General features: G+C 39.7%; 1 protein-coding gene across 1 annotated transcript in view; it reads left to right on the top strand.

The window, feature by feature from the left end:
* The window catches only part of LOC127227110 (lysophosphatidylcholine acyltransferase 2), a 58,903-nt gene extending 48,147 nt beyond the window's left edge, over positions 1-10,756 (top strand). The window contains exons 12-14 of the mRNA XM_051191400.1: positions 3,917-4,015; positions 7,928-8,063; positions 10,327-10,756. Of these exons, the coding sequence (XP_051047357.1) occupies positions 3,917-4,015; positions 7,928-8,063; positions 10,327-10,511 (420 nt within the window). The 3' untranslated portion in view covers positions 10,512-10,756. The remainder of the gene's footprint in view (positions 1-3,916; positions 4,016-7,927; positions 8,064-10,326) is intronic.
* Positions 10,757-24,640: the final 13,884 nt, after the last annotated feature.

The raw sequence follows: 24,640 nt of genomic DNA, 5'->3' as shown, positions 1-24,640 counted from the left end.
TCAAGTCCAGCCTTGACTATGTAGTTAGTGAACTTAGACCAGCTTTAGTTACCCAAGACCCTATCTCATCCCCTATAATACCCAAGCAAAAAATTATCCATTTCCATATGGAAAACTACTTACAGATTCATCCACTCCATCATCAGCGAGGCACTGACATTAAATACAATCAAGGTAGTAAGCTGATAACGAGAAGAATATATGAAATTGTATTGCCTACAAATTGACACTTCAAGAAAGCTGCATATAACTTTAAAGATAACTTTATCTTGTTGCATCCACTACAATCAAATGTGCTGTATATACAAATGCAAGAAACTTCCAAAAAAACATTCATAATGTGTATCTCATCTTGAAGGTCACTTTAGGAATGTATTTTAGTTTTAATGCTTTACTTTCATAGGAGCCCCCTACTGAATGTGATTTGAATTTGAGAATTATTATTTGAAAGTGCTTATATATAATGCTAAGTGTATTAGCATAGTTTAATTACAGTAAAATTGGCAGTATTCTCATGTAGATGGTAGAGATATACTCTCAGTTGGAATATCCAAGTAATTGGAACGCTTGTCCTTGACTTTTTATTTTAAAACTGAGACAAACAATGTTAGTGTTTCTCAGGACAAGGTATGTCATCAGAGGTGAAGATTTAAGGCAGACAAGTAGATTGTGTTTTATGGTAATGTTTTGAATGTTACTCTCATTCACAAAAATTATATCAATCATTACACAACAAAGAGAAAAAGAAAAAATATCCTTTGGAATTAACCCATGTAAGATGCATTCAAAATCATATCCTTAAGTCTTGTAAGACTGAAAACCTTACTTTAAAAAATCTTATTCTAAATGGTAAAATATATTAAACACATTAAATTGTGAAACAGCCTTGACAAACTGATGCCTGAGAATCAGGCTATTTATTCCTCCTGAGATTTTTTTTAAAATTTATTTTCATGTGTTTGAATGTTTTATGGTGTGTATGTCTAATGCACCATATGTGTGTAGTACCTACAGAGGCCAGAAGAAGGCATCAGATAACTGCCATGTAGGTCCTGGGAATTGAACCTGGGTCCTCTGGAAGAGCAGCTAGTTCTCTTAACTGTCCCCTCCTGAGATTTTAAACAGCTAATACAAGGACAAGTTACCTGGACTTCCCATTTCTCATAGAAGCCAGGGCATGGGTAATAGGTGCTGGATAACTGGACTCACTCTGACTCCTTCTTTACTCTTTTTCAACTCTACTGACCTCCAAGAAAGGGACAAAACCCACAGCTGGAGCTCACTGAAGCTTGGCCATGCTTCTTTTGCAATGGCTCAGTGTAACTCCTTGATGCTAACTCTGAACTATTTCTCAGCTCTGCCTTGGCAAGGGATATGGAGAAATGACTAAGTCCTTCCATTGAATGGTTTATTTCTTCATTTACATGTAGCTATGAAATAAATTTTAAGACCAGGTGCTATCATTAAGTTTATAATTCTCCCTGGGGAAATTTTAAGGAAACTACCATAGATTTATGGAACAATTTCTTTACATCACAAAACTTACTTGAAAATATGAAAATTAAAAGAATGTGTGTTATCATATAACTTTTGGCCCATTTAAAAATGTACTCCATCACAGTGTTAAATTTGAATGATTGATGGTCAAATTACTTGGATGTAATTGCAGTTATAGAAACAGTGGGTTTTATTAACTTGAAATGAAATGCTTGTCTTGGTTTCATTAGTAGTTTCTACAATTCCTTCCAGTTCTAAATTTTATTATACTGATTTAGGAGCCTCACTAGTGTGTTATTAATCCAATAAAATAATCTCTCCAAGTAATTTCCATACTGATTCTCCCTCCTTCACATACTAGAAAGAAAAATTACATGTTCTTCCTCATGTGAGTCAAGGGTCTGCCATAATATAATCACATCAATCATTAAAAAAAAATGTTCATTGAAGAATGCTTAGCCATCATGTAGTAATGTAAATTTTGGTGCTAGCTCATTGCCTTGTTCCTAGTGGTAATAGGAAGGGGTCTGTTACGTTTTCATTTCTGCAAAAAAGAGATGTGGTGCTTGCTTGACCCATGTTGCACACAGGATTGATGGTGTCATGAGGACTGATTATTCGTGACTCCTGTATTGCTCAGGGAAAGTCAAGTGCATAGGAAGCTTACCTATGTTGAGCCATTTCCCTATGATTCAGTAAGCTCCTCAGGGTCTAGGGTTCATGGCAAACCACTGTATATAGCATGTAAGGAATTAAATGGTGATGGCAAGGAGCATATTGTGTTCCTTGATACATTGTCTTCTTTGAAGTGTCCATGGTGGTTCACTGTGGCGGTGATGACCTGGTGTATGTGGTATCAGTTAGACACTTCAAGTAGATGCATCCAGCATCTACAACAATAAAAAAAAAAATAGTTATTCTCAAGATGGTTTCTAGGTAAATAGACAAGTTGAATGACTTTAGGTTTTGTCTTAGAAATAAACCCTAATACTTAGGGGAAATCTTAAAATCTCTGTTTCTGCTTTTTCTGGTGGGAACACGAAATTAAATTATTATTCCTTTTAGTTTCCGCCCTGCAGTAAGATAAAGTAATATGAAGACAATGATTTGGCTTTTTGAGGTTTGGCTCTTGAGAGGCAGATGAAAACTTCCCTAGAAACTGTGTGTACTGAGAATGATCTGCCATTTTGGGGGCTTTTACAGACTCTCCCCTTTCTCTAGTGTGCCTGCTGATGGTGTGTAGATGAAGATCCATGCATGATGATGTCAAGTGTCCTTTGCTAACCGGTGAAATTTAGTATTGCTTTGACCTCTCTGTCCCTGGTACATAGTTTATCAGGAGATTCATTACTTGAGGGTTGTGCTGCCAAAATGATTCTCACATCTGGGATTCTGCTTATACTTCTATTACCTTCCCCCTCCTCCGTCTTTCTATTTCACTCTCCATCTCGTTTCCCTACATTTCCTCTTGTGTCTGTTCTCTCTTCCTAGAGTTGTCCTTTGTGTTCAGACCTACTTCTCCTCCTCCTTTTTCTTCTCTGTTCAAGTCATGGTTTTACCTTGTAGCCCTGACTGTCCTGGAACTCACTATGTAGACCAGGCTGGTCTTGAACTCATAGATCCACCTGCCTCTGCCTCCTGAGTGCTGGGATTAAAGGTGGGTACCACCAAGCCTCATTTTTGTATTTCCTCTTGATTGTAAGCTCTCATTCCCTTGATAGTCAATGAGTATGCCAGCCTGGGTTGGAACCACCTGTCCTTTGTTTTCTGTGGTCATCATGACACTCCTTCTACACTGAATCATGCTAGTTGTGTTTGGTTTTCACTGACTCCAAAGTATAGGTGCTTCTGGGATCACAAATCCCTAAGAGGTTGTTGGGGTTACCACATCAGCTCCTGGTTAATTCCAAATTAAGCCAGAAAACTAAAGAATGCATCTTGATTAATGCCTCAGTTTCATCTTTTTCCTCGGTCTTTACTTTCTGTGTTAATAAACAGCAAAGGGTTGTTTATTAGCCTTCCAGGACCTTTCAGGAATCCTCTGGTGCTGGCCATCTTGGCAAGGCCATTTTCACCATGGACCCAAAGCTTTATTCCCACTAAAGATTAAAGTGCCAGTCTCTGTTCCCCTGAAGGGTCCTCATCAAAGCAGTTGTGAATTTAGGAACCCACACTGAGTGTTGGTGGGTCACTTTACATGGCCTGGAGGTGAGTATTTATAGTTATTATTGGATATAACATGTTCTGCCTCCTGAACGGGCAGTGAGTAGCCCTCCCCTTACTGTCCTTCTCAGGAAACTTCCCTTCACAGTGTCCCAGGGTGTGATGATGCAGTGCTACACAGCATGCTTCTGCTTTCCCTTGTGTGATTAACACTAATTCAATAGTGCCTTCCTAACCGATGGCTATCTTTTCACAGAATAACGATGGCAGTATTGACTTCCGAGAGTATGTGATCGGCCTGGCTGTCTTATGCAACCCTGCCAACACAGAAGAGATCATCCAGGTGGCATTTAAGGTACTGCCAATCCCACTGACCGCATCTCTTTTGGCCTTGGAAATATGTGTTGACTCTAACTCCATTATTTGAAAAAAATCAGTGAATCTGTTCCCCGAGTTTATAGATCTGCTGTGACATGTTCAGGGGGATAATGTGATTAAGTCAATTGCTACCGAGAATAAAGAAAACACGGGCATCCATTTAAACAGCAATGGAAGCAGCCTAGATGTGAGCATCCAGATCGAAGAGAGACCAGTGATTTAGCAAATTAATGTTATTTCTTTCTAGCCCTCTTTTGAAGTCCTGAAGTAAGATTTATAAATAAATATCACTCCTTGCCCTGCATCCTAATTCATCTGGAAAGTTCTGGTCTGTCCTTGTTTTTGCATCTGTTAGGACATTTGAGTGGGACTTTGGTGCTGGAGTTTATTTTGTGTGGTGATGTCAGGGCAACGTCATCATAAATGTCCCAAGTTTCTACCCTGCTTATCTTACTGTGCTAGCCAACATATTTTCAGTGTACTGCAGGGATTTAAGTTAGAGGGGAAAAATCGTTCTTATACCCAGCAAAGCCTGAGGATAATGTGTATTGTGACATTCCAGACCACACTTGCTACTTACTCATGCTGCATGCTGCTCACAATGCTGTATGCCCCTCATTAATTCTGTACACCATTCATTCATGCTGTACACCACTCACACATGCTGTAAGCTACCCCTGCATGCTGTACACCAAAGCGCGGGTCCTGAAAATGGAGCTGCTTCATCATTAATGTTTCATCACTGTTCCCGTGGAATTCTAAGTCCTTGGGGCATCTCTCAACTGAGACACTGCCTTCATCTCCCTTCTGGCCTTGCCAAGCTGGGTGCTCTGACTTGTACAGCAACAGCCTCAGCTTCCATGTAGCATAAATCAGTGACCTCTCCCATCTCCTCCTTTTCTCCCCCCTCGCCCCCCCCCCCGCTGTCTCTGAGACAGAGTCCCTACTGTGGCTCCAACAAGCCTTTCCCTTTCTCTACTACCTAAAAACTTCTCTGGCCAAGACTACTTTGTGTGTGTGTGTTTCAGAGGCCACCAGGGATGATTTTAAACAATAAATCATTGTTGGAAGTACCCATGAGGGCATTTTTCTATTGCAGATTGCTTTAAACTGAGCAAAGTGGATGTAAAGAACCTGAGTGATTGGTGCTTAACAGTTAGAATGATGCAGAGGCCAGACACTTTCCCAAAATTTCAAACCTTCAGCTTTTAGACTTACCCATCAAAAAACCCTAAAATGACGCATAGAACTAACTTATTCCAATCCAGACATCTCTGTTTCTGTCTTGGGGTTGTATGCATAATTACATGGTTAGCAGAGCAAATGGTCACTTTTGGTTTGCCAATGAAAGACCCAATAGAAAAGTTGGTCCTTAATCACAGTAATTACTATTTTTAAAGAAATCATGAAAATCTCGACCGTCCTAAACTGTGGTTTGAAGATGGAAGAGGGAAGAAAGGAAGACTTAAGTCTATAATTAGCTCATTTTTCTCTATGACAAGGGTCATGCTTTACACTTGTTTTTATTTACCTCTCTCTCTCTCTTTATATATTTATTTATCTACTTTTTTCTTTTTCTTTTTCTTTTTTCTTTTTTTCTTTTTTTTTTTTTTTGAGACAAGGCCTCACTCTGTAGCCCAGGCTAACTCAAACTTGAAGTACTTCTACCTTGGCCCCTTTGAGCATTAGGGTTACCAGTACAGGCCACCACATCTAGCTCACACTAGTTCTCTACAGCTACTTTTCTAGGATGCTTTGTGAATATTTTGACATTTTTTTGTTTTGTTTTCAGTTAGTAATATGTTTTTCATAGTAGTTAGTATTCTGTTGCCTCCTTTTCTGTGGTAAGCACGTACAGCTAACTTAGTCTCTGCTGAACCCTGCCAGATGCTGTGTAAAGAAATCTAAGATACATAAGGGACCCGTAATCTACAGTTTATGAAAACCTGTCAATTCACTTCTCTATTTGCAGCCATCTCCCCCACCCCCCTCTGCCTATTAAAAGCTCAACACCAGAAAATGGGTCAGAAGTCTGTCTTCCCTTCTTGGGGTAACGAATCCCAAGTCGGAGTTATGGATTTTTTTCCCTCTCACCCACTGTTAAATATCCACTTGCATTTCTTTCCATGATTAGCAGAGCTTAGCAATGCCACTTTTTCCATATCTTTGATCTAATGTTTTGTCTGAAATAGAGATTTCAAGCTTTTGGGCCTCTCAGTGCTGAACACCAGCGTTTGCTAACTGCCATTAGCGGGTTGTATCCCTGGGACAGAACTACCTACCTTCATTGGGTCTCAGCTGCCACATGTCTAAGAGGGCTGAGAGTGGCACCTGTTGGCAAAGCATACTGCGAGCATTAACGAACTTGATACCCTCGATCAGTGCCTGTAAAGAATAAATTCTAATTAAAACTTCTTACTACCCAGAGAGGATTTTCATTATTCCTTATCCATCATTTATTCCTCTTTCCCTGTCTGACTTTTAACCTCCCCAGCCCACTGTTTTCTTTCCACCTATAAGTATAATCACCATTTATGGTTGGTGTTAGCTCATTGTTTCCTGCCCTTTATTCTGTAACTTCTCAGAAATGCCCATGCTAGTTGTCATTGAGAATCACTTGTTTGTCCCTTGATTCTCATTACCACTTCCCTTTTGGTTCTCTGAAACTGGAAGCTTCTCATCTCCTAATTATCATATCTAGAAAATAGTTTGTTCCCCTTGGTCTTCGCATGACATAGTCTGTTGTCTGTTACTACTGTCAAGTCTGTTCTATTAAAACCCACTGTTAGCTGCAGTTGACGCACAATAGTCTAACAGCTTCTAACTCTCAGTTCCTCTTCTGTCCACACATCTCAATGATGGCTGTCACAGGGCTCTGGCTTTACTCCGTATCTTCTCTACAGACAAGATGCACAACCCGTGGTTTCAGTTCTTGCCTGAATTTCTTCTACCTGGAATTTCATAAGCTCTTGAGCTCATAGCTGATTCGTCCTTCCTTCCTTCCTTCTCCCTTTTTTCTTTCTTTCTGCCTTCCTTCCTGTCTGTTTTCCTTTCTTCCTTTTCCTAACTCCTTTCCTTTCCTCTCTGTTCCCTCCCTCCTTCTCCCCTCTCTCTCCCCTCACCTCCTCTAACTCAAACTTAACTTCTCTAGGTCCAACTTCTGTCTCATTTGGCAGTAGTTCTTAGAACTGTTCTTCCTCAGTTACCCAGCTAGAAATCTCTGCCTCTTTGGCCCCTCCCCATCACTGCAACCCTTTCTGCAACTTCTGTCTGTGCTGCTTGTACAGACTGCCCGTCATGTCCTGGGTGTCTACCCTAGCCTTGCTTGGTTTTCTTGCTTGGAAAAGTCTTCAGCCCCCATCTTGTCCTACACAGTCTGTTTCAAAGGTCCCCTTCAGAATATATGGGATTATACCACTTCCACTCGAAAGTATTAGGTGGGACCATACCAATCCACTGTCATCAGTTTCTAGCTTCTCCATCAGTCTGTGGATCTAAGTCCAAGAGACTCACCTCACATTCCTTTTATCTTCTGGGGACATCTCTTTACTATGAGAGGCTGCTGTAATGACAGCCTTTGTGAAGAGGTAAGATCCATCATGTCCCTCGAGGGCTCCCATGCCTTTTAATATGTACTATTGGCATGGCCCCTATTCTAACTTTGTCTCTTTTCACTACCAAACTGCTATAGGTGTTAAAGTCTTATAATAGTAGCAGAGACCATTCTCTTGCTGCACATTCTCACACATGCATACTTTATGTGCATATGTGTATGTATATATGCATATATATTGTACAATAACTTTTTCCTTCATTAAAGTCATTATTTTACACTAAAATTGAATACAGTAGGCTTTAGGCCCACCCCTGTGTATTGTTTCCCTTGCAGCTCTTTGATGTTGATGAAGATGGCTACATAACAGAGCAGGAGTTTTGCACCATTCTACAGGCTTCTCTTGGAGTGCCCGACCTTGATGTTTCTGGTCTCTTCAGGGAAATTGCCCAAGGGGACTCTGTTTCCTATGGTGAGTAGGCAATCCCAATCCCCACTCATTTATGAGAAGAGCATCTGGGCTATTAATTGAGAGTCAGATGGATGTGTTTCCCTTGGCTAACTATTGGTAATAGCAATGATGATAACAACTGTAATGTTATTATGGTGGTGATAGTAATAGCTAATTATTGAAGACTTACACACAAGGTACTCTTTTATGTTTTGTGTGTATAAACTTGTTTAAAAAATATCCCGTTTTGTTTTATTTTTTCCACATCTGTGTTTGGCAATGAACAAATGACTTAAGTAACTTTCTGAAGACTAGCCACGATTATCAGAGCCAGAATTCAAAGTCTAAGAGTCTGGTGTTAGAGCCTGTACCATTGAGTACATGTCGGTGCCTTTCATTTCTGCTGTGAGTGTGGCCAGGCTACCCTGAATAGGCTCATTGAGCTAGGCTGTGACTGCACTGGAGGAGTATGGACCAAGGCACTGACCACAGTAGTAGCTAAGTGATTTACTGAGACTTGCCCTTGTCATCCTAGAGCAACCCCCATGAGCGAGTGACAATGACAAAAGAAGGCCTGTGGTATTGTGGTATAGATATTGGCTTCTCCTCCATCCGGATGGTTTAAGACCATATATCAAAACAATGGTGGTGAATCACTTTCCTTGTGTTTCCCAGTGTAGTCTTCAATAAACATACCTCTGTGCAGAGGCCTAGGTGATTGTTAACTGCTTGGCTTTGATGTGGTCCTGGATGCTGGGCTGGTTTATCTTCCCCAACCTTTCCCCTCTGGCTGGAGAGACACTAATTACCTAAGTACACTGCCCTGACAGTGTTCACAGAGGTTTGGCTTATTAGAGCTCATGGGATGGGGAAATCAGATCACATGCTTCCCTTATTCTGTATGTAGTTGCTGGCATTTTGTCTGCCCCATAGTCTCTTTTAGGTAATCACATACAGAGGGCCAACATATGTGTGTTGGGAACCACTGGGCCATCTCTCTAGCCCCAGAACTACCAAATTTTGACAGTGTTCCTTGGAAGATAATAATTTTAATTACATTTAAATTATTTGTATTTGGCCATACTTTTGTCAGCTTAACCAATCTGTTAGAGAATTGTATTACATTTTTTTTTAGATTTATTTATTTTATGTGTAGGAGTCTTTTGCTTATATGGATGTTTATGGACCATATGCATATCTGATGCCCACAGAAGTTAGAATAGGACAACAGACCTCCTGGCACTAAAGTTACAGATGACTGTGAGCTGCCGTGTGGATGTTGGAAGGCAAATCCAGATCCTCTGCAAGAACAAGAGCTCTTGACTGCTGAGCCATGTCACCAGTCCCAGGAAATTTCTTTTTGTTTCTTTTTTTTTTTATTAAATTTTTTTCCACGTGATATATTCTGATCATAAATAATGCATTTATTTGAAAAATGAATACATGTATATATAGTTTGTTTTATCATAGCCACCTCTTATGTTATCTTTCTCTAACTCCCTCCAGGCCCTCTCAGTATATCTCCTTCTCAACATTACTTCCTTTTTGGCAAATAATCCACTGAGCCCAGTTAGCTCTGCACATACGCATATGGGTGTGGAACCATCCACTAGGATGTGGGCAGTCTGGCCGTCTACCAGTGACCAGAGTTTAGTTTAGTTTTTCTAGTTCAACTTTTTCTTTTAAGAATACACAGTATCTCTCCCTTCCCCTAATACTATGAAAGTCCAAATTAAACAACAACAAAACACTTTGAGGTATTTAAGTATTTTTTAAAATAAGTGTTGATATGTTTGAGTTTTGTCTAAGTTTTTGAACTTCACATGAATGAACTCTTGTAATCTGTGTTCTTTTGTATCTGGCATTTTCCACTCAGTGTATATAGTAATAAATTTATCATCATTGTTTGTTCATTTTCATTGCAGTCATTATGCTCCATGAATATGCTACAATTGTATTCATTGTGGTGCCATTTTCTTTTTTCCCTGTTAGGAATGATGTTGCTATAAGTATTTTCATATATGTCTCCCAGGTGCAATTCTTAATTTCCATAGGCTGTATAACTCAAAGTAGAACTAGCAAGACATTAAAAATGTATATTTACAACTAGATTAAATGTTGGAAAGCCTCTTACAGAGAAGTTGTACACTTTATATTCTCATCAGCAGGTTTTTGAGTTGAGTAACAGAATTCTGCAATAATTGCATGATTTAGACCTTTTGTTAAGTTTCAACATGCCCAAAGAAGCACCCTAACTAACTGATTTTTTCCCCCTTTCTTCTAGAGGAATTCAAAAGTTTTGCCCTAAAGCACCCAGAATATGCCAAGATATTTACAACGTACTTAGACCTCCAGACTTGCCATGTATTTTCATTGCCAGATGAAGTTCAGACAGCCCGGTCTATTGCTAGTAATAAAGTCAGCCCCGAGAACCATGAGGAGGGCACCTCAGACAAAAAGGTCGATTGAATCAGTGTTCCCGATGAAGAAAGCTGTGCTCTTGCCGGATACTGGAAATAAGCAATGATGTCCAAAACAGAAAGCTTTTTTTTTTTTTTACTGAGATGACACATTTTCCTCTCTAAAATGCTCTCATTAATCTGCATATATCAAGCAAATTCCTTTTGTCTTATACTGTGCTTTTACTGGTGATAAATGTTGTATATTTGTATGAATTTTTCAGTTTAATTTCCTTAATAAACTCATTGGTCTTATTCTGTATTGGCCAGCATTAATCAACACCATGAGCTTAGCAAGTACAAATGATTTTCAGCCCTTTCACATATAATAATACTATGTTTTCTCTAATTACTCCCCTTTCTGAAGATAAGGATAAGGAATCTGAAAACCTTGGCAGAATTTTGTATCTTTATCTTTGCAGATTAATTTTCCCATTTAATTTTCAGTTTCCTTGATCACTGGCTAGGAGAGGGGAGTGCACCCTTAGGTAGATGATGCTTTCTGAAGTGTACACTCCCTTGACATGCATCTCTATTGCAGGTTTCTTTAAAATGCCTGCTAAGGTCCTTTTATGAAATCCATAGTGTAAAAGAGGCTATGTTTTAAATGGCCACAAGCTGAGTGGGAATTGCCTTATTGAAGGGAACAGTGATTGCCTAATGAGAAAATGAATTGTTTGCTACAGAGTTGAATTGAATTTGAGTTGGATGGTTCTGAAGGTAGCACCTTCCCAATAAATAAATCAGATTTGTTCTACTTATATAATGGTCAAATTAGTATGTTTTAACATCGATTCAAGACAGAGTTTTATTGTGTTTAATTTTCCTCTCAAACTTTAGAGTTTATCAGAAATATCAACAGACACTTCCAATGTATCACCAACAGCCAAGGAATCAAAAAGCTTGGTTTGTCAGTGCATGGCTACAGTCTACATACACCCAGGCAGGAATCCAGCAGCAATATATTCCTTCTAGGTTAGGCAAAAGTTTCTCCAAATGCCATTTTTATTGGGATCTATGTCTGCATACTCTTAATGTCAAACACTTTTTGAGGTTTCGAATAAAGAACCAATTTATTAAAAGAATGTACAAAAATAACTGGTTACTCTTCTGCATTCAGGCTTTGAATCCAAGTCTTTGTTTGGGCTAGGTTTCAGAATCTATTAGACAGTCCACCTTAAGATAGAGTTTTAAAGTCAGTTTTGAGGCTCTGAAATCTCCTGAAAGTGCTGGAAACTATATTTAATCAAGGGGCATGACTTTGAACTACTTTCACACATGAAGCAGGTATCTTCTAAGTTAATGGCTAAATACATATTTGGATAATTGAGCAACAAAGTTTTATCCTTAAATATATGTAATTATTTGCTTTAATGTGTCTTAAAGCATTTTTAAGAGGCATTAGATGAGCTGAAGCAATTGCTTAGGTAATTAATTATGGTAAGTAGTGTTTGCACTGATGTCGGCCATGTGTAGGGAATTTATGTACTCGGGAGCACAGACAGCCCACAACGTTAGTTAATCTGCTAATCTTGAGAGATGACGTTAGGAGTTAGAGGCTTTCTGTGAGTTCCTCGAAAATGATCCTATCGTTTCCTGTTTTTATACTCCCACTTCTGTCAGTATGATGTTTCTATTTTATGATTTCATTGATGAACAAAGAAGTTCTATTTAAACTTGGCAACCTCAAACTGGTTTTATGACATTCATCTCAAATAAACTTTAACTTAATACCACAGTTTGAGTCTGAGCTCACATAAGTATGGATATATATTTGGCCATTTGTCTCCTGGATTTTATTATGCCCTGCTGAAAAAAAACTCAGACTTTACCCATAGTAATAGTAGTACTGGTTTTGAGATTCCTTCACTTTTATTTTATGTCATGTGGGTGTTTTTGCCCGCACGTGTGCCTAGTTATCGTGTGTGTGCAGTGCCCATGGAGACCAAAGAGGATCCCCTGGACCTGGAGTTACAGATGTTGTTAATTATTGTGTGGGTGCTGGAACCAAGCCTGGCTCCTCTGAGGCAGCTCTCCAGCCCCGGTGAGGTTTTCTTCAAGGAGCTTGACTTGACTGGCTATTGAGCAGCCCTGGGCCTTCCTGCCCTGCCATTTTCTTTAGAGAGACTTTTCTCCTCTTAAGATGAAAGATTAGAAGTTAAGTTCTACTGTGGTCATATATACTAATTTGTAGAGGGAAAATGAGAAATGTTTTTTCTTAAAATATTTAGTAAGCCAATCACATTTCAATCAAAATAGTTTTCTTGGGATATTATGATGTAACCAAGTTGCTTAGAGACCAAGATGTTTGTGTTATGTGTGGTTAATTTTCCTCTTTCGGTGCTAGCTTTAAATGGATATATATTTAAATTATATTTACAGCTGAATGTAGTGGTGCACTCCTTTAATCCCAGCATTCAGGAGGCAGACACAGGTGGATCTCTGAGTTCGAGGCCAAAGGGAGTTCCAAGACAGGCAGGGCTACACCGAGAAACCTTGACTCAAACAAGCAAGCAAACAAACAAAAAACCCCATATTCATTTATTTGGGGTGGTGGCTTAGGCATGCTGGGACCATCCTGTGTGGAGGTCAGAGGACAAGTTATTGGAGTCAGTTCTCTTACTCCACAATGTGAGTTCTGGGAAGTGAACGCAGTTATCAGATGTGGCTGCAAGGGCCTTTATTCAGTGAGCCGTCTCATCAGCCCACCTCTGGCGGGTGTTTAGAGGAGAGTGACTCCCTTTTAGAAGGTTCTGCCCTCTGCAAGAGGTACAGCAGCAAAGCTACTTGATTCACAGGCTCAGGAACTCTCTCCATCATGGCATTCCAAACACAGGATGACTAATTGAAGGCAATGTGCTGTTCTCAATTGGGAGGAGGGGAGGATGAACTATATAGACAGGCCATCTACTGTGAAAGTCCTTAGATGTTTGGTCTTTATATAGCAGTCACAAAAGAAGATAATTACTGATAGAAAGCCATTTACTAGGAAAGCAAACATGTTTATGATGTGTTAGTCTTCCCTCCCCTCATACCCCCACTTGGATGAACTTTCTGTTTTGTTTTGTTTGTTTGTTCTTGCTGGTTAAATTGTTGTTATGTCAAATGTCTTCCATAGTTCCATGTGTTTGAATGCTTGGTCACCAGCTGGTGGTACAGCGTTGAGAGATGATGTAAATTTTGGGAGGTGGAATCTTAATGGAGGAGTTGTATCTCCACGGAGAAGTCTTGAGGTTTAGAGCCTGGTCAGCTTCTTGTCCTCTGTGCTCCTTAGTCCTAAGCAGCCTATTTGAATACTCAGTGGAGCATGGGTACTCTGTCACCAGTTCCAGTGAACAAAAGCTAGAACTTAGTTAGCAAATGGTAAAGCGTACAATTAAGTCACAATTTGCCTGATTCTATCAGCCATACTTTAACCACACTGCCTGCTTTACCCAGTTTGCAGATTTAACATTTGTCACGTGTTTTCCTACTTGTAGATGCTAGATATATATTGTGACTTAGTTCTTAAATGGAAAAGAGATAGACACCATTAAGGATGGTTCTGGGACCCAGAGAGATGCCTGAGTCCTTTTCTGGGCTTCCAGTACTGACATAGAGGCTCCAAGCAGCTGTAACAGCAGTTTTGGGGATCCGATGCCCTCTTCAGGCCTCCTTAAGCACCAGCAAGATATGTTCAGAGAAACACTCGTACATACAAGAAAAATAAACTTAAAAAAAAAAAGAGTTGTCTGGACAGTGGGCCATGATTGCAAAGGGGTGAGGCAGGCTTGTGGAGGTAACATCTCCATCCTTCTTTATGGTCCCACCTTCCTGTGTGAATTCTCCAGGTTTCTGTAAACTAGAGGTGAGCTGAACTTCAGAATGCTACAGAAGCATTTCCCCGTGGGTAGTAGTGTTGGAGCATCGACTCCCCACTTCTCCCCTTCTACAGAGGTGCTGTTGCAGTCACAGGAGAGCGAGGGGGTGGGGAGCTGAGGGTCAAGGCATTCATTCCAGCCATTGTGGGATATTATTTGCACTGCTTATGCTCATCCCCTCCTGCAAATTCTCTTGCCTTGCAGGAAGCATGGCAGTCATTTCAAAGCATGAGCCAGATATCACCTGTCCAGTTAAAGCTCAGCAAAGGCCACAGTTACAATGTAGGCGTGAAAACATTCAGCCTGAGCCAGGTGGTGGCAGCCCATGCCTTTAATCCCACTTGGATAGACTGTCTCCCTGATCTTCCCATGGCTTTCCATACTTCATGTTTTGAGAATAGCTCCACACAAGGCGGCTCACATTTCATACAATACATATTTTTGTTTATTCACGGGGTTGAGTAGCCATCACCACAATCTAATGTTATCACACTGTCATCTTCATTCAGATTTTAAATCAAATGTCATATCATCATTTGGGTATTGCCTGTCGTCAGTCACAAAGCTATAGACACTCCCAATCCCACCACCATTCTTCTTGTCATACTTACCTTAAGTTAGTTATTTGTGAGCATTCTTGTTTGCCATTTCTAGTGTTTAGTTTTTAGGTTTCCCTGACATTTCATGTTTGCTGAAGATATAATGGTAACATTAACTTTCGTTTCTTTTTTAAATTAATTTTTAAATTTTTATGTGCATTGGCATTTTGCCTACATATCTATCTGTGTGAATGTGTCAGAACTCCTGGAGCTGGAGTTACAGCTATGTGGGTGCTGGGAATTGAACTCAGGACCTCATGAAGAGTGGCCAGTGCTCTTAACCTCTGAGACATCTCTCCAGCCTATCTTTTGTTTCTTGTTCCTCACATGGTATAAGGAACAATCTTCGCAACAAACTTGAGAATCTGGAATTATTACCTCTAAAGCTCACATAAAAGTTAAGGCCAGAGAGCTGGGTGGTGGTGGTGCACACCTTTAATCCCAGCGTTTGGGAGGCAGAGGCAGGAAGATCTCTGGTCTACAAAGTTACACAGAGAAATCCTGTCTTGAACAACCCCCTTCCCCCATCCCCCAAAAAAGTGAAGGCCAGAGAAGCTTTACTCCTTGTTGAGAGTTACCTAGCTATGAACTCTGGGTGGGAATTCAAACCCAAGGCTGCCTGGCTCTCCATGTGAGGATTTTTGGTTAAGCTACTGTAATCTGGACCCATAAAATAACCAAAGAACTACATGTCAGGCCGAAGCTTCCAGAAACGTGGAAACTACATGATCTGAGAACCCTCCCCCCACAAAGCCTCTAGAATGCTAACTATCACAAGCATGAAGGGAACACACAGGAGAGGTGAGTGTGCAGTGCAGGAAGGACAGCCCTCGGTGCCAAAGCTGCAAAGAGCAGCAACCAGGGCTATCTGAGGGGATGAGGGCTGCAGCTGACCCGTGGACATGTGCCAGCCTCACGGAAGAAGAGACTGCAGAAGGAAAAGGTAAGACTTCGGTTTAAAATGGTGGGGATTGGAACAGGCATCTCAGCAGAGAAGAGCATGTTTGCTAATTCCTCAGTATAAAAGTAAACTGAAGCCAGCAGTGGTGGCGGCCTAAGCCTTTAATCCCAGCACTTGGGAGGCAGAGACAGGGGGATCTCTGTGAGTTCGAGGCTAGCCTGGTCTACAAAGCTACACAGAGAAACCCTGTCTTGAAAAAAAACCAAATAAATAAAGTAAGTGAATAGAAAAAAATTCATCTTTTGGCTAAGAAAGACAATAAAGACAGTTTTTCTCATCCTGGGTACTAGGATGCAGGGAGACAGCTGATATTTTTATTTTCCATTTCAATTCTTTTAACTGTATGGGAACTCACTTCTTAGTCTGATAGGTATCTTGGTGAATGTCCCAGTATACTTATGAGTATAATATACACCTCAAATGAGTATTTTATAGTCAATATATGGTCCTTGGGTTATTTATCCTGCCTTATAATTTCTTTCTTCCTCTACCCTGTGTGTGTGTGTGTGTGTGTGTGTGTTTTATAATGCTAGAAATGAAACACAGGGCTTTGGGAAGACTAGGAAATTATGTAGCCATCCCTAGCTCTTGTGGAGGGAACAAAGCTTCCTGTAAACACCAGGCTGCCCTAAAATTTGAAGATTTGAAGTTCTGCCTCTGCATCTTGAGTACTTGGGTTGCAGGAATGGGTTACTCACTATCTCTGTCCTTTAATTGGAGAATTCTGTTCACTGGACATTGAGTGCAATCTACTGACATGACTAATTTTAACCCCACTATCTTCTCTGTTTTTTCCCACCTGTTCTATGAATCTCTCTCTCTCTCTCTTTCCCCCTCTCTCCCCCTCTCACTTCTTTTTGGATAATCATGTTTTTTACTTGTATCATTTTTGTTTTTTCTTTTGACTTCTTACTTTGATGTGATGTTTGTGTTTACCCCAGAAGTGTGTGTGTGTGTGTGTGTGTTTATGCACAGTAGACTTGATGCAGCTTCATTTCAAACAGTAATAGGCCTTTAACACGGGATGCTTACAACAATATACCTTGACTTACTCCACCCCATGATGGGTGCTGATGTTAGGTATTGTGTTTGTGTCTTAAAACCCTCAAGTAACACTTTTTTTTTTTTTTACCATTTTTATTCTAAACAGCAAAGTGTATACTATAGAAAGAATCTGACAGGGGGAAATACAAGCTCTTATATTTATCTACACACTTGGTTCCTATTTCTGGCATGTGTTTTTCTCTTTCTCTTCCTTTTCTCCTTCCCTTCCTCCTCCATCCCTTCTTCCTTCCTTCCTTTCTTTTTTTCTTTGTTCTTTCTTTTTTTTCCCCCTTTATTCTTTCTGTAATTCTACCTTTTCATTACTTCAGAATGTTATCGAACAATTCTTAAACACAAGCTTTATGAAAATATTTTTTATACCTTCCTTTGGTCTGAATATGCTTCTGTCTTCATTTTGAAGAATTTTTTTTTTCTGGATAAATAATCCTAGGTTACAACACACACACACCACACACACACACACACACACACACACACACACAGAGTCATCATTCTTTTGTTTCTGATAAACAGTTAACAAAAATTTTATTCATAATCTTCTCCTATATAATGAATTCTTTTGTTTTCATTTTATTCTTTGGTGTGTGTTTGGGGGGGGGTTGCCTGCGTACTTGTCTACTTATCATGTATGTGCAATGTCAGTGGAGGCCAGAAGAGGGCATGGGTTCCCTGGAACCAGAGTTACAGATGATTGTGTGTTGCCATGTGAGTGCTGGGAGTTGAACCCTTATTATTTTTCATTGACATTGTGTGTGTGTGTGTGTGTGTGTGTGTGTGTGTGTGTGTGTGTGTGTTTAAATACGAAAATACAGCCTGCTCAGTCTGTATGCTGCTTGTATTCATGTTTTGTTTCCAGGGCTGAGCATTTGGCATTGGATACTAGAGTGGCGGACTCTCCCTGAGGAAAACTGCTCACCTCACTCTCATCATCCCTTAGTCTTCCGTAGTTCTCTGTGGAGGACTGGTTGAAGCCTACTGGGCTTTCCCCTTTCCACTTTAGCATGTTTATTGTTGCTGTCCTTGTTGAGTTCCTGTTTAAGCAGTCATGTTGGTGTTTGTATTTCTTTTGTTGAATATTTAAGCTTGCTTTTCCATCAAGTTTGCAAAATGAATGTCTGAGGGAAGTTCTCTAGAAATATTAGAAATGATAAAAGAAAAATCTTGAAACATTATGGGAAAGGGAAGAATAATGTAAACAAAGAGAGTGGTTTCAGTAGACTATTGAGTTTTCTAAATTATGCTTGATAACTAAATCAGAAATGACCCTGTATGATTATCTCTAAGTGTATGTAGGAGCAATATTGAAGATGATAGTAGTATGAATGTGTGAGGATAAAAGGACACCAGAGTGACACTTCTGTACCTAAACTGTAGTTAACACCCAGGCATGAAGTGAATGCACCTACCCAGAGCAACCATTAAAAAACTTGTAAGAAATGCTCTATCAATAAATTCAGATGGAATTGGAAAAGTGTTCAGAAAGTCAGGGAAGAGGAAAACCAAAAGACAGATGAAAGTCTTAGCATCTTAATAACCAAATGGAATATGAATACCTAAAAAGACAATTTAAAATGCAGACATTTGTTTGTTGAATTTTTAAAAATTTACAACTGTATACTGTCTGTAAGAAACTCACTTACAGGCATAGCCATGTTAGGTATTATATTAGAGCTGTCCAAAGAAACAGATTGAGCCCAGATGTATGTGTATGTAGAATATATGTGTGTATTACCAAAACATACAAATACTTGCATATGTATGTTCAGAGACATAGAGAAAGAATTTAAAGAGTTCTGACACAAATATAGAGACTGGCAGATCCAAAAATCTTTGAAGTCTGTGGTAGGTTGGAGACCCAAGGAAGGTTTGATGTTACAGCATAAACTCATTATAGCTTGAAGGCAGAATTCCCTTTTCCTAAGGGAACCCCAGCCTGTTTTTCCTTATCTTTCACTCCACCCCCTCTCCCTCTCTCATGTGTATAATAAATAAAATAAACAGAATTGGGTGAAATACCCTTCAGAGACCCACTGGGCCCAGTGAGATGGAACTGAGTTAAAATAATGACATTGATTGCCTTACCTCCATACGCCTGACTGGTAGACCACAGTGATGCTCTGAGTCTCCTAGAAGTAGTAGTGTTGGTTCAAAGCCAATGTACAATAATACTCAAAAGGCCTGTTACTTCCTTTGCTACAATACAATTACCTTACCATTCCCTGTGAGGTTGGGGAAATTTTTTTTTATTATTTTAAAACTTAGCAATGTGTCAAAATTCAGATGCCAAATGTCTCCTTCCCATTATATTCTACCCTCATGTCCCTATTTAGCCTATATATATATATATATGTATATATATATACATATATATATATATATATTTATTGTGTTTGTGTGTGTGTGTGTGTTTGTGTCTATGTCTGTGAGTCTGTTTGTCTGTGTCTGTATGAGTTTATGTGCACCACATGCATTCAGGAGTCCTCAGAGGCTGGAAGAGGGTTGTGGTCCTCTGGAACTAGTTATATCTGGTGGATACTAGTTATACCAAGTGGAAGCTGGGAACCAAACCTGTGTCTACAAGAGCAGCAAGTGCTCTTAATCACTGAGCCATTTCTCCCCTCCCTCACTATATTTTTAAGACTTATTCTTTCTGAACCAGTGTCTTGACTTACTCTATAAGAATAAGGATTCAACTTGTGTTTATGTTCAGCTAGCTAGAGGATGAGAGTCTCAATTGAATTTTTATTAGTCCCTGTCCTGAGGTATGATCCTCCTTCAGGGCACATAAGTTTTCGGGTTATTTATATGATATTTGAGCTGGGATATCAAATCCCTGAGCTCATCACTTTCTTTCCTTACTTTGTCCCTTGACATTAGGAGTAAAGTGCCAATCACATTCTACAGTGTAGAGGGTGTGTTCTGAAGCATACATAGGCAGCCAAATGCTGGATTCTCATAAATGGTTGACTTGGAGAGTCCAGTGATAATGTTTTCCATACCTTCATGTCTACATCAAGCCTTGGCTGCTCTTTATTTCCAGAAACTGAGTCATTAGTGTCCATACATATAATCACACTAAAGAAACCATCCTAGAAGCCCAGAACTAATTCCAGAAAGCCCATCCTTAAATCCCTTTCCTCTAAGATGACTTTGCCTGCCAATCTATGGAGATTAAAATTCCCCCAGGTGAGACAGAAAGAAGGTGGTCCATGACATACATGAGAATGAAGGTTTCTCAAAAGAATGGCACCTTCCCCTGAATCTTCTGCAAGGCTGACTAACTAATTAGAACTTCAGTGCATCTTTACCTTCTTAATAACCATGTATTGCCTTCTTTCACGTGTAACTTGACATTCTTGAGACCATTAAGTGAATCCATTGACTTAGGAACAGAACCCTGATTTCCAACCAACCAATGAGCAAAGGATGTTGTCAGATAGTTTCTGAGGCCTATAGCAGTTTTCCTTGCTTTGTTTTAACGCATCTGAGATGCTTCCAGTGTGCATTTGAAGAGTGCCTCAATTTATGGTGTTATTTGTTGTTGTTGTTGTTGTTGTTGTTATTGTTCTGTCACTATAAAGTGTCCTGAATCTGTGTTCCCAGATCATGGTCACTCAAGTTAGGTTTCAGAATAAAGTATCTCTTTTATCCTTTGAGGTGGCAGTTATTTTGTGTCAACAGATAGATGACTAATAAAGAATTAGCTTTTATGATCATGGAAGCTAACAAGTCACTAAAGATCAAAGGCAGGCTTGAGACTTCAAGAGGCACTATTTCAGTTTTTGTCAAAAGGCAGGAAAACATCAGCGTTCCTGTCCAAGGCAGTCAGGCAGGGGGAGGGGCATTTCTTCTTCCCACGGAGGCCTTTCCTATTTTCCTGAGACCTTCAGGAGAATGTGTAGGGTCCACCCACTATTAAGGCAGCAATCCGCTTTACTTAATCTACTGACTCAAATATTAATCTCATCTAGAAATACACACAAAGATTGTTTAGACAACTGTTTGAGCATCACATAAATGACCACAAGCTTAGATACCAAAATCAAAGTTACCATGTTGTCTAAGTGAAACCTAGAAACTCTTTGGACTTTGAATTATTCTACTACTATAACAAAATATCCATAGCTGTGCACTTATAACATAATCTCACATTTGTCAAGGGTGAAAGTCAGAGTCTAGTACCAGCTATGGTCAAGAAGAGAACAGGGGGTAAAACCTGGTCCAGTTGGTTGGTGACCCTAAACCAGCAATTCTGCAAACATCCTTGCTGGGGGCCAGGGATGCCAGAAGGAGCTCTGGTTCCTGTATCTTTGTTATCTCTTAAATGAGCATCTCTGCCTGGAGGCTATGTATGACTAGGTGCTGAAACTGAGAGACCTCTACTGCTACACAGACCCACTCCCTTAGGCTCCCACTTCTGAGTCTATAGTAAATTTCTCTCTAAAATTCATCCTTTGTGGCCCACAAATTTCATTTTTTTTTGAAACCCTAGGGATAAGAGACAAGAAACTTGAATTCCTGAAACAAGACAAGAACCGCAAATCTGGAAAGCCAATGGCTCAGACAACTTTGGTGACCATGGAGTTTTCTAGAACCCAGGCTCCTCAAAAAAAGGTTCTATTGTTCTCAAATGTGTCCCAATATTCTTGTGTCACTTGGTATCCCCCAGCTGTAGCAACCACCTCCAACAGACAGAATCACAGAGGACAAATGTGTGAGGGACAAGAAGCTTAAAGAGTGACCACTCTCCAGGGGTACTGTAAATTCATCTGAGAACAAAACCTCAGTAACCTAATACTCCTTCCCCAGCAGCTCACTCTAAAAGACTATACCACCTTCCATCAGCACCACAAGAGATCAACCTCCCAATACACAAACCTCTGAGGAGCAAAGCACATTTAAAACAAAGAGTTTTAGACTTTTTAGACTAACACCCCAAATATGGTTTCAAAAAGCAAAGATTGATACAGTACCTCATCAGAATTTAAATCTTTTGTTCCATGAGATCTTATTTATTATTATTTATAGTAAATTTTTACAAATCAGATATCCAAAAAAGTAATATTTAAAATATATAAAGAACTCCCAAAACACATTACACATTGGTAAACATAAGACAATCCAATTAGAGAATGATCAAAGGTATGAGCAGACACTTTACCACAGATATAGAGCAGATGGTTGATAAGCTAATGGCCAACATTATTATATCAGGTGACATAAATTAAATCCCAATAAAACACTGCTACATACTTATCAAAATGGCTAGAATAAAAATGTGTGACACACCAGGTGGTGGTGGTGCATACCTTTAATCCCAGCACTTGGGAGGCAGAGGCAGGAGGATCTCTATGAGTTTGAGCCTTGCCTGGTCTACAGAGTGAGTTCCAGGACAAGCTCCAAAGCTACACAGAGAAACGCTGTCACAAAAAAAGAAAAAAAAAAAAAACAGAAAAAAAGAAAAGAAAAAAAGTGTGACACTATCAACTACTGACCAGGAAGTAGGGAGCTAGGACATCTGTACTGTCAAGAATATAACCGGATGTCACACTATGGAGAACAGGTATTTGGTAACTTCTTTTAAAAAAAAAAATAAGTGAAATTTCATGTCCCAAGTGGGGGAATGGGTTCAGCACTGGTCAGGGTCTATTGCGCTCCTGGGTATCGGTGCCTACATCTGGATTCCGCAACCAGTACAATAGACAGGCAAGTGTCACCAGACAGGCACTCATGGCCTTGGCAGTGTAACCTGAATCGGCCTAAGTATGGCTACAGATGCTGCAGAAGTGATAACCAATGACGGGCAACTCCTAGCGGGATCAATGCCTCCTAAGACAGGGAATGAGGAGAGCATTTCCCCATGACGGGTAAGGTATCAAGTCCTCAGGTGACCTAAGACAGGGATCACTTCATTTAAAAAATAAAAAGGGAGGAACTGTTGGGAAATTTAAGTGCTTGTCCCTTATAGCTCTCTTCTTCCCCACCTAGCTGTAGAACTCCTGTGCTTTCAAGGTTGATCAAACAAGGTTGTTCTCATAACTTTCTGGTGTTCAGTGCCTGTGCCTTGACCCCAGGTGAGGGTGGTGCATGATTTATGCTTAGCCCATCACCTGGCTTGGGTATATAAATCCATTACTCTCTGTAATAAACGGTGGCAGCTTCCTCTTAAAAAAAAATTAAGGACTCAGTGACCAAACCACTATTCTAGACATTTGCCTTAGAAAAGTGAATTTTTATGTTCACCCAAGTTTTACATAAATATTTATAGCCACCTTATTCATAACAGAAATGTGCATACAAACCAAATATGCATAAGGACTAGATAAACTCTAATATTTCTGGAATATTCTAAGAAGAAATACATTTGGAGTTATAAAGAAAGAGACCAGTCCTCTAAGTAAAGTGTCTGGACAAGGCAAACTTTACCTTGACCAATGAGGTATGTTCAGAAAATCAAACACACAGGAAATGCACTTGGTCTTTATTCTAATTCAGGTGGTGACTGTGTTTTTTTCACCACTGGTTTGAGGACTCTCATAGTCTTGTCTTGTTGTCCAGTCTTAAAGTATTGATACCTGAGTACTGGAGAGATGGCTCAGAGGTTAAGAGCGTTGACTGCTCTTTCAGAGGTACCTGAGTTCAATGTACAGCAACCACATGGCTGTGGCTCACAACCATCTCTAATGAGATCTGGTGCCCTCTTCTGAACTGCAGGCGTACATGCAGGCAAAACACTGTGTACATAATAAATAAATAAATCTTAAAAAGAAAGAAAGAAAAGAAAGAATTGATAGCCAAGGAATGAGGGAGGAAGAGGGAAGGCGTCACTGCTCCAGGCCATGAACTCCTGGAATGTAGAAGGGACTTTTATGTAAATAAACTTTTTACTAGGTTGGTGGAGGGCCTTAAGACTTTTCTGTAAAAATCTCAACAAGGTGAGGAAGATAAAAGATTTGAATTTCTTGTCCTAAACACAAGTTTTATAGAACTTGGTAGAAAAGACTCATATTTACTATCTCTTACCCTATGGAGCAAAAAAAAAAAACTATTGTTAAAATCAATAATCTGGATGAATCTGTATGTCACAAAAATGTATATGACACAAGAGAAGAGCTAATCCCTACTGGTTTCATACAAATGATAATTCATTTTACATAGCATTATTGAAATGATAAAATTATGAAAATGAAAAACAGATCTGTGTTCACCAGAGGCCAAGCAGATAGGAAGGATGAAAGGGAGAGGATGTGGACTAGCTGTAAATAGCAACACTAGGAACCCTTATAATGGAAGTATTCTGTGTCAACACCATCACCCTAGTCATGGCAGTGAACTATAGCTTTGCTAAGTGGTGGCCTGGAGGAATCCACACAAACAGTGCACAAATTGCTGGTGAATTTAGTTATCTCCCCCCAAAATAATCTGCTAAAAAAAAAACTTGGGAAAATTGATTACAGGAAAAGTCATCTTAGGAACATCCATGAGCATAAACACATCTTGAGAATGTTTTAAAACTATAAGGGAACAATATGAAACACATTCTGTCAGGGTTTTGAAGTTTATACCAAATAAGTATTTTTTTAAAGATTTACTTTTAATGGTCTGGAGAGGTGGTTCAGTGGTTAAGAGCACTGGGTGCTGTTCCAGAAGTTCT

The sequence above is a fragment of the Phodopus roborovskii genome, unplaced genomic scaffold (genome assembly GCF_943737965.1).
Source record: "Phodopus roborovskii unplaced genomic scaffold, PHOROB, whole genome shotgun sequence".
Lineage (NCBI taxonomy): Eukaryota > Metazoa > Chordata > Mammalia > Rodentia > Cricetidae > Phodopus > Phodopus roborovskii.
This window is presented reverse-complemented; position numbering and strand designations above follow the sequence as displayed.